Below are 12,061 nucleotides of genomic sequence, written 5' to 3' on the forward strand. Positions count from 1 at the left end.
GAATGGCATCGCCTATCTTTGGATTTAATTTATATAAACATGGTGCCATATTACCGTATATATTATAAAATTGTAAGGCTATTCCCTTGCTCATTTTAAGATCGGCGGATATGCAGTGTACTAGTGAATAATTACTATCTACCGAAAATAAATTAATTACTTGTTCCGTAACATTAGTATTTAATTGGTTTACATTGTTTTTTGTGTCCATAAAAATGGGTAGCGTGATTGAATTAATTGTCATGAGTTCTTTTTCGAAATCAATAATTGCGTTATTGGCTTCTAAGAAATCATTTCCTAGTATAATATTACAAGATAGGTTTTTTATTACATAAGCTATTACTTTATATTCCCTAGAATTTATACTAATAAATAGTTCATATTTTCCCAAAACAGTCAGCGGCGTATTGTCTGGGCCTCCTATTGTTATTGTACTCTCCTCATATGAAATGTTGGGTACTAGTGTGTGTGTAATACAACTAATATTAGATCCCGTGTCAACAGTTATAGGCACATTAATGTTGTTGAACATAGCAAAAAAATGTAAAGCAATTGGCGTAGCATTATTAATATTGTAATGAGCTGAATTAAAAGGTGAACTAAATGTTTCAGCAGAGTTTAACCTTGATTTGAGTTTTTTGAATTTTTAACACAATTAAGAGCTGTGTGACCTATAATGTCACATAATTGGCATTTTATTTTATTTCTAAGAAAGCAATTTTCCGAAGCATGATTATTTTTGCTGCAAATATTACATTTTAAAGTATCTGAATTATAATTTTGTGTGTTAGCATTAGGTTGATAATTTTTTACGTTTTGATAATTTTCTCTTTGGTTCCATTGTGGTTCATAATTTTTTTTATTTTGTGAAAAATTTTGATTATTAAACTTAACTGGTGAATAGTTATTTCTATTGGGATTATTAAATTGTGACCAATTCATTCGATTATTTTTATTAAAATTGTTTTGCTTATTATCATAAAAATTGTTCTTATATGGTAAATATTGATGCTGAAATTGATTATTATTAGAAGAGAAATTATTTCTAGGTTTCATTATATTATTTTGAAATTGGTTATCATTATAGCGAGGAATATTATTATTAAATTTATTGTTATTTTGATATTGATTATTCCTTGACGATAAATTATTATATAAATTAAAATTATCTTGAAATTGATTACTTTTAGGCATAAAATTAATATATTCACTAAAATTTTGTTTTAAATTGGAAATTTCATCATTCAACTTTTTTATTTCGTCATTATCCTTAAAGTTAGCTATTTGATTAATTTTCTCAGTTATAATTGATTGTTTTATTTCAGACGGACTTTTAGCTGTTTCTCCAGTAATCATAAATTCTACCATCTCATACTTGTGAATATTTTTTTTTAATTCGTCTAAATTACGGTTTTCAAGAATTCCTATGTATCTCGCAATACTTGGTTTTAAACCTTTCATCACATTTCGAACTAATTCTTCCTCTGACATGTTTTTATCTACCCTCTTACATAATGCCTCTATTTCATTGATGAATACCCCCGTTTGTTCATCATCTACCTGTTTTCTTCTCTCTAATAAAATTCTTAACATATCATTTTGTGCTATCGGTTCAAACTCTTCTCTAAGTTTTACCTCTAATTCTTTCCAGGATAAATTTTTAGATTCAATGTTATCATAAAATGTTAGAGCTGGGCCATGTAAAAATGCTACTAAGTATTGCGGTTTATCGATTTCTGACCAATTGTTAATTGCGGCTGCTCTATTAAAAGTTTTCAAAAACGAATCTATACGTTCATTTATCCCACCCGAAAAAGTAGTCGGTTTGAAAAATAGATTTTTATTCATATTGTAATTGTTAATAATTCTGGTTGATTCTTTATTATTATCAATATTTATTTTATTTTCAGTCTTAGTCGAATTTTTTGGCAGAAAAAACCAAAATAATTTAATTTTTAGTTCTGAGACTGTACCGTTCGTTTCTAAATTTCTATTCTCTAATTCTTTAATGAGGTTTGGTTTTTTTAAAGTATTTACCCACTCTAAAGTCTTTTTATATTCTTCTGGCACTCCTTCGATATTAATTGATTGTGTTTCCTCTGTCATAATATTAAATTTTCTGTCCCTTTTATTTTGTTGTTTATTTTAAAAAAAAATATATATATTTTATGTTATATTTCGCTTTATATAGTGTAATTAAATTTTAATTTAGCAAGTTTGTTTTAGATTAATTTAAAAAGTACGCGCAATTTGATTTAGTTTTAATGATCGCAATTGAATTTTTAATTCTAATGAAATTTTATTTTTCGTGCAATTTTATTTTAAATACACGCAGTATAGTTCAAATAAATTCAAATAATTTTTTTAATTTTCACGCAATTTAATTTTAATAATAATGATACATGCTTTTCAATTTTCAAGCATTTCAAATAAATAATTTTAATAGTCGCGATTTCACTCTTTTTTTTTTTCTTTTTCTTTTTTTTTTTAAAAAAATTAACGAATAGTTTCAAGAGGCGCGAGTATATATTTTTTATAATTTCAATTTAATGAACGTGATTTATCAACAAAATATAATTCAATATAATTCAACAATAATTTCAATAAACGCGATTTCACTCTTATAAAAAATTTTTTTAACAAATAGTTTTAAGAGGCGCGAGTATTTTTATTTTATTTCAATTTGCGAAATTTAATTTTTCAAAGGTATTTTANCGTGATATAATTTTTTTTTTTTAAATATTTCAATATAATTCAACAATAATTTCAATAAACGCGATTTCACTCTTATAAAAAATTTTTTAACAAATAGTTTTAAGAGGCGCGAGTATTTTTATTTTATTTCAATTTGCGAAATTTAATTTTTCAAAGGTATTTTAATTTAATAATTTCAATAAACGCAATTTCACTCCCAAAAAAAAATTGTTTGATAGCAAATAAATTTTTGAAGAGGCGCGAGTATTTATATGATTTCAGCTAACTTAAGTTAGCACGATTTTATTTTTCTATTATTATTCTAACAAATAATTTCAATAAGCGCGATTTAAATTTTCTACTTCAAATAAATAATTTCAAGAAATGCGATTTAAAAATGATTTTAAAATGATCAAAATAAATAAACTCAATAATCTCAATGAGCGCGTTTTAAATTTTTAATTTAAACAATTAATTTCAATAATTTTAACAAACTTGTTTTAAATTTTTAATTCATATAAATAATTTTAATGAATGCCATTAATACATTTTTTTTTTAAAATAATTCAAACAGAAAACATTCTTTCATTCTTTCCTACACTGATTTACTGTTGTTCACTTCCTTTACTAAATTATTACTTAAAATTTTTTCTAATTATTCAGATTTTTATAATTTCTAGACTGTTACTTCTTTTTTTTTTTGTTTTTAAATATTTACTACAGAATTTTTTTTTTATTAAAATCAAAGGAATAATATCTTTGTAAGTTTTATATTTTTGAAACCGTTCAATTTATAAGATTAAGGAGAAAAAAAAATTCAAATACTTTAAATGTTCAAAAAAAATATTTTCTAACCCTTAGTTAAATTAACTAAGCCTGTTGGTTGGGCGCCATCTTTATAGTGAGCCAAAAGTAAGGTTNAGCGCCATCTTTATAGTGAGCCAAAAGTAAAGTTTTGGTTGGTGTATAATATAATAAATAAAATTGGGTGTGTTGATTAATTAATTTGAATTTTGAGCACTTGAATAAATTTAATCATCTTACTTTCGGTTACTATAATTCAGTTTGTTTAATATTATTGGGGTCGTGGAGTCCGAGGGTTTTAGAGAATGACAATACAATTTAATAAAAGGGTTATGATAAATATTGAGATTTAATGTGTGTATCAAATTTTATAAACTTTGGTGAATCATTTGAATAGTCTCACGTTTCAAAGAGCACGAGCTTATGTCGGCAANTTTTTGAAAAAGTTACGGCACATTTTAGTAAAAAAAATTAAAAAATTTTTAAAATTAGCGATTTTTAAATTTGTAATTTTTTTGGAGGTTTCCCCCATTTANCGATTTTTAAATTTGTAATTTTTTTGGAGGTTTCCCCCATTTACGGGGGAATTTTTTTCAATTTTTAAGGGTAATGTCTTCGACTAGATACGATTTGTGATCTTTTGACGTATCGTTGAAAGATATACGTTCGGTGAGAGCTCAGAAAAAGTGATAACATACACAAAAAAACACATCATAGTAAAACCAATACCTTCTCAGCTTCGCATCGAAGCTAAAATGTTCAATAGTTTACGAGAAAAAAACTGTCTTATTTTTGATGAATCATCCTGTATACATGTTCAGTTTTAATATCGATTAAGTATTACATGTAAATCCATTAAAACAGTTAATACAAATATTCATTCAGCTTGATCTATTTGAAAAATTAGTATTTTCATAACTATTTTTAATAAAAAAAAAAACATAAAAAGCTATACACAATTTCTTAAATCAAGTATTAATTTTTTATGCATAATCTTTTGTTTAAAAGTGCAAACCTAAGCAGTGAATAATGATTTTGAATTCAATTTTATTTATCATTACAGTAATGGTCATTTTCCGTTCAATGCAAGTTAATACATGTTGTATTAAAAGTGTTCCTAGGTATGATTACAAATATGAAACTGCTCTTTCTCTGGACACTGGATTTATTTATCCTGAGCATGAAGAATCAAATAATCTTGACATTACTACTATAAAGAAATTACTAAACATTAATATTTTACCACAAGAGGAAACTATAAAAAAACCGATTGATCTAATATACTGTGACTTGATATGTGGTAATATGTTCGTCATTAGAAATTATTTGTCGATATGTAACAATTTAAATGATAATAATTTAGAAGAATCAATAACTGGACGCATGCTAGTTTCCCTTTTCAAAATAAATAAAACTATATATGAAAATCCATTCTGGTATGCTCACATGTATATAATATACAGATCAATGTTCCGAAATGAAACTAATGAAAATCATAAAGAATTTATTAAAAGGGTGAATAATTTGATTAAAGAGTCTTTACAATGGTATATTAATAGGTATTGTAGAAAAAATAATCAATATAATACAATAGTTCAATATAACAATGAGACGACAGAAATACAAAATATCATAAAATTAATAAATGATCGACAAGCAAAAAATGATATCTTATTAGAAAATAAAACAGAAATAAATTGGGTTTCCCTTAAAAGTATTTACTTACACCAAATATTAGAAGATGAACATTTTTGGAAAACCATAATTGTGACATTCGGTGATCAAAAAGAAGTTGTTTTAAAAGCAATACGTGATGATATTTTCAATAATTATAAATTGGCGAAAAATTATTATTATTATGACAATTGGGTCATACAAATAGAGAAATATCTAGAGAGTATATTTAATATCATAAGAATAGTCACTTTGCATTTAATACGGAACTATTTATATTATGCTGAAAACTATAGAAAATTAAACCCTAGTCTTTTACGAGAAGTTGACGTAGGCTATTCTAAAATAAAAGAGATACTTTTAAAAAATAATTTCTTTATACAACTTTTTAATAAATCATATGATAATCATGTAATAACAATTTTAGAAAAATTGAATGAACGGCAAAAAATTAATAATAAAATAAATGAAACACATATTGCAACAGTTGTTAAAATTGATATCATAATGAAAACACTGTCATCAAAATTTGAGCTAATACCTTTGGATACCCTTTTAAATAATGTTTATTTAGATCTAAAAAAAAACGAAAATGAGAAAAACAGAAAATTTATAACTATGGAAGACTCAAATAAAGAAAAAACTTTCCAAAATAAGTTTGATTGTCAATTATTAAGAGATAGTTATTCGAGTATTATATTGTATTTACGTTATGTAGAAACTAAATTTGAGACTTATAATATTGCTTTTTCTTTTATCAGAACATTTAAGGATCATAAAGTAATATCATTTAATAACCGAACTAACAGTGAAAAGCTTATACAATTGTAATTGTTTTAATATTTTATAGAATTGCAACTTCTTTTACGATCTAATAAACGATTTTAATGTTAACAATATGAATTCATGTTTATTTAATTATCTGAATATATAAAAGTATAAATTTTATATTTAATTTTTTTTAGACCCTTTGATAAATTTTTATGTCATTTTATTATTATTATACAATTGTAATTATTTCAGGATTATATAGAATTGCAACTTTTTGCGATCTAATAAACGATTTTAATGTTAATAATATAAATTAATTTTTGTTTAATCACCTAAATATATAAAAGTAAAATATTTTATATTTAATTCTGTAATGATTTAAATTTTGCAATTTTAAACTTTTTGATGATTACCTAAATTATATTATAACAATATACAGTATTGAATATTTTTTAGTATACAGAATGAACTAAATAACTAATTTATTTATTGTACAAAGAATAAATAATACTTAAAGATTTCTGAATGCTTAAAACTATCATTATTTTATACAGAATATTTTATTTTATATAACATATGATTAAACTTGATTTTTTTTACGATAGTCTACCTGTAAAAAATCTAATTTTTTTTTTTGTAATTTCATCTAAATTCATATTCAAACTATTTGTTATTAAATTGTAATATTATTATTGTTTTATTTCATGAAATACATTGTATTTAATATTAGATATGAGTGTTGTATACTGTATTTGATCTTTAAATGGCATTAATTACAAATAGACAAATAAGTACAAATATAAATACTCAGGTGACGATTTAATCTATTAAACTATTTGATCTCACTATTTACTAATATGACAACAGTATCAAATATCTATTAAAAAAATAAAAACAAATTTATTATAACTAAAAATAATCATTATATTCACTAAAATTATTTTATTAACAATAGATTCAATGGTGAATTCTGTAATGTGATTATTGATGACTAAAAAGTTTACATTTGAGGTGAAAATTCTTAAATTCTTTAAAAAATTTCAAATCATCTATTTTATGTAATAAATTATAAGAAAATTTTAAGTAAAAATGTTTATTTTAAACAGACACCTAAATAAATAAATGGTAAACGATTCTACGATTCAAATATCGGTCATTAATATTTCATCGTATAAAAAGATAATGATGAAATCAACAAATTTTTTGCTGCTATTATGTCATACAGCTCAATAAGTCAGGAAACATAAATATAATCACTGATAGTTAAAATTTTGACATTACACTGAATAAAAAATACAACTTAACTCTAACTTATCGGTTTTCTGTATAATTACGGTAGTTAATATGGTACTATAATTATCGGAAGTCAGACGAATCACATTACTTTAATTATAAATTAATAATTCTGTATCATATTTCCAAAAGTTAATATATTACAAAAAAGAGGTTTTGACATTTTTTATAATATTTAAACAAAAGGCAATATAAAAAGCTTAATTTTTTTATTTGACAATATAAATTATTTTAAGACGCTATTGAAATTTTATATTTGTTTTTGCCTCTATGACAAATTACTTAAAATAACTATGTGGTAAATGATTACTCAATCACCCTAGATGATATAGATAATCCTTGTAGAAAACAATATTGTCGCATCATAAAAATCGATTAAAAGGATTTAATCTTGTACTTATTATCTCTATATTATCAAATAAAATATATTTGTTGAGCTATAATAACACTATGCAATAAAAACAATCAAAATATATATACAGAGTAATTCATTAAGGATAAGACATTTACTTTGAACTATTGAACATTTTATACTTTTGTTTTTTTTTCCTTTATTAATATATACACAATCTGTACCCAATAGGTACAATAAGAGTATTAGCTAAAATAATTATAACATGGAATACTTGATAAAGTAAGCCACCCATTAATGATACTTTTAAGTGAAAATCTAATATTTAAAAAAAATTTTTTACATTGTTTCACTGCATTTTAAATTTTGTCTAATTTAACTTNTGTTTCACTGTATTTTAAATTTTGTCTAATTTAAATTTTTTTTTCTAGTTTTCAAAAAAGCTATTTCAAACTTTTGTAAAGGAAAATATTGTTTTATTCATAAAACTATACAATAATATGTAGTTAAAATATTATTCTTTCAATTCTTAAAGGTTAAATGAATCTTAATATTAACTTTCTTAAATCAGAAACAATAATTTAACTTGATATTATGATAGAAAAAAAATAACAAACAATTTTTTTTATAATTTTTTTCTAATCAACCAATCGTCTCTTTAAGCATATAATTCTTGAAAGGATGAAAAACAAATTTGTTGAAACGAACAATATTTTCCTTTACAAAATAAAAAATGTTCAATACTTTCCGAGAAAAATACTGTCTTATTCTTAATGAATCATACAGTATACATGTTCAGTTTTAATAAAGATAAAGTTAAGTACTGCATAATTATCAATATTACATGAAAAATCATTAAAATAATTACTTACAAATATTCATTCAGCTTGGTCTATTAAAAAAAATTGTATTTACATAACTATTTTTAATAAAAAAAAAAAACATAAAAAGCTATACACAATTTGTTAAATCAAGTATTAATTTTTTATACATAATCTTTTGTTTAAAAGTGCAAACCTAAGCAGTGAATAATGATTTTGAATCCGTTTTTTTTTATTATTACAGTAATTGTCATTTTCTGTTCAATGCAAGTTAATACATGTTGTATTAAAAGTGTTCCTAGGTATGATTTCAAATATGAAACTGCTCTTTCTCTGGACACTGGATTTATTTATCCTGAGCATGAAGAATCAAATAATCTTGACATTACTACTATAAAGAAATTACTAAACATTAATATTTTACCACAAGAGGAAACTATAAAAAAACCGATTGATCTAATATACTGTGACTTGATATGTGGTAATATGTACGTCTTTAAAAATTATTTGTGGATTAGTAGAAATTTAATTGATAATAATTTAGAAGAATCAATAACTGGACGCATGCTAGTTTCCCTTTTCAAAATAAATAAATTAACATATGAAAAACCATTCTGGGAAGCTCACATGTATATAATATACAGTTCAATGTTCCGAAATGAAACTAATGAAAATCATAAAGCATTTATTAGTACGGTGAATTATTTGACTAGAGATTCCTTACAAAGGCATATTAATACGTGGTGTAGAGAAAATAATCAATATAAAACAATAGTTCAACATAACAATGAGTCGACAGAAATACAAAATATCATAAAATTAATAAATGAACGACAAGCTAAAAATGATATCTTATTAGAAAATAAAATAGAAATAAATTGGGTTTCTCTTAAAAGTATTTACTTACACCAAATATTAGAAGATGAACATTTTTGGAAAACCATAATTGTGACATTCGGAGATCAAAACGAAGTTGTTTATAAAGCAATACGTGATAATATTTTCAATAATTATGAATTGGCGAAAAATTATTATTATTATGACAATTGGGTCATGCAAATAGCTAAATATCTAGAGAGTATGTTTAATATCATAAGAATAGTCACTTTGCATTTAATACGGAACTATTTATATTATGCTGAAAACTATAGAAAATTAAACCCTAGTCTTTTACGAGAAGTTGACGTAGGCTATTCTAAAATAAAAGAGATACTTTTAAAAAATAATTTCTTTATACAACTTTTTAATAAATCATATTACAATAATGTAATAACAATTTTAGAAAAATTGAATGAACGGCAAAAAATTAATAATAAAATAAATGAAACACATATTGCAACAGTTGTTAAAATAGATATCATAATGAAAACACTGTCATCAAAATTTGAGCTAATACCTTTGGATACCCTTTTAAATAATGTTTATTTAGATCTAAAAAAAAACGAAAATGAGAAAAACAGAAAATTTATAACTATGGAAGACTCAAATAAAGAAAAAACTTTCCAAAATAAGTTTGATTGTCAATTATTAAGAGATAGTTATTCGAGTATTATAATGTATTTACGTTATGTAGAAACTAAATTTGAGACATATAATATTGCTTTTTCTTTTATCAGAGCATTTAAGAATTATGGAAAAATATCTTATTATATAATAAAACAAGGAAAAAAATTATATTATAACAGAACTAACAGTGAAAAGCTTATACAATTCTAATTGTTTTAATATTTTATAGAATTGCAACTTCTTTTACGATCTAATAAACGATTTTAATGTTAACAATATGAATTCATTTTTATTTAATTATCCGAATATATAAAAGTATAAAATCTTTTTAGACCCTTCGATAAATTTTAATGTCATTGTATTATTATTATACAATTGTAATTATTTCAGGATTATATAGAATTGCAACTTTTTGCGATATAATAAACGATTTTAATGTTAATAATATAAATTAATTTTTGTTTAATCACCTTAATATATAAAAGTAAAATATTTAAAAATTTTTTTTTCTATATTTTTATATAATTAAAAAGTAAATCAGATTTCAAATTTTTAATTTAAAAAAAAAATGTACTATATTAATCATTACTCTTTGTAGGAAAGCTAAATTTTATTACATTAATAAGATTTATATTCGTATAAAAAAAATTGTATTTATTCACGTGAGCTATGTGCAATATTATTCTTAAAAATATTTTTTGACAAATCGTATACACTTATAGGATACAGTTTGTATAAGATTTTATTATTAAATCAATTTTTAGAACTTCTTTGTATGAATAAAATTATCTGTTTAATGTGATAACTGTTATGTGTTATGGTAATATTTTCAAAATTATGGTGTTCAATTTTTATCATAATTATGTTAATTTTACCAAATAATAAGAAAATGGTTGTAGTAAATGACCATGTTAAATAAATATTACTTGTATAAATAATTGTAGGTTTTTTATACTAATTAGACCTGTAACTAATATGGCTTACAGTTTATGTACACCAAAACCTCTTGACAGTTGCCATTCCTTACAAACTAGAGGAAGGTGATTTTTGTAAGAAAGAAATAAAAAAACACGAATCCATTTAAGATTGAACACGCAAGAAAATGAGTTTGTGGTTAGGTTAAATTAAGAGGTTTTTATAAATAAAAAAAAGAAAACAATTTAAATTAAGACTGGTCAAAACCTCGTTTGCACTTAAAAGGAAAAATGAAAGATATAAACTAAACTAAACTAAATGAAAAATATAAACCATGGCGATATAAACTGATGCTACTGCAATGGCATCAGTTTCTACATGTTTGGAAATTCTGGGCAATAATGATTTCAACAGTTTGATTAACTTGTCACTAAAATTAGTAACTAATTTCTAATTAATATTATTTTTTAAATCATATATTATTCTATCATTACTATATCTACACCACTATATAAATCTAATCTACTATATAATATATTATTATTATTAAGTTATTATAATAAAGTTTATAGATTGTACGGAATGTATTACCAATCAAAATTAAAGACACTATAGAAAACTTTTCTAACTTTTATTTTGATATCACCTCACATTATTTGAATAGTGTGTATATTTATTAAAAAGTCAATGACTTCAACTAATAATTTTATAATTAATAATTATTATATTAGTTAATAATATTTATATTTATAATATCTTTGCAGTGTTTCCTATGGATATGTCATGCATTGTTAATGTTATTTGTTTTTATATATATTTTTGTGTTTAATTGTTTAATTATTTACACACCAGTCTACCTTATGATGTATTTTTAGCTTCGATGCGAAGCGGAGAAGGTATTAATTTTACTATGATGTGTTTTTTCTACTAAAAATAGCGCAATGATTAAATTAAATAGTTACATCCCAAAACATAATTTAAGCAATAAGTTGTTGGTAAAACATTTATACTATTATTTATTACAAAGTTTACCATTAACTTTCTTGATAAAAGAAGGCAAAAATACTTAACTGAAAAAAAAAATATGATCGACAATTTTTTATTGTTAAATCACTGACAATAATATTTATTTAAACAACAAAAAATTATTATTAGAGTTGTATATTAACAATATTAGCTTCGATGCGAAGCTGAGAAGGTATTGGTTTTACTAAGATGTGTTTTTTTTTTT

At 23.0% G+C, this 12,061-nt stretch overlaps 1 protein-coding gene across 4 annotated transcripts in view; it reads left to right on the forward strand.

Moving 5' to 3' along the window:
- LOC126896747 (uncharacterized) overlaps positions 1–10,199 on the forward strand; it is a 15,883-nt gene extending 5,684 nt beyond the window's left edge. Inside the window, exons 1-2 of one of the 4 annotated variants that reach the window (XM_050669790.1) lie at positions 4,460–4,619; positions 8,712–10,199. In XM_050669790.1, the coding sequence (XP_050525747.1) occupies positions 4,528–4,619; positions 8,712–10,125 (1,506 nt within the window). In that variant the 5' untranslated portion in view covers positions 4,460–4,527 and the 3' untranslated portion in view covers positions 10,126–10,199. Of the gene's footprint in view, positions 1–4,459; positions 6,208–8,711 lie in introns of those variants that run through there. The other 3 variants (XM_050669798.1, XM_050669808.1, XM_050669818.1) reach the window with 3 other exon arrangements.
- The last annotated feature ends 1,862 nt before the right edge of the window (positions 10,200–12,061 follow it).

The sequence above is a fragment of the Daktulosphaira vitifoliae genome, unplaced genomic scaffold (genome assembly GCF_025091365.1).
Source record: "Daktulosphaira vitifoliae isolate Bord-2020 unplaced genomic scaffold, ASM2509136v1 Scaffold_1, whole genome shotgun sequence".
Lineage (NCBI taxonomy): Eukaryota > Metazoa > Arthropoda > Insecta > Hemiptera > Phylloxeridae > Daktulosphaira > Daktulosphaira vitifoliae.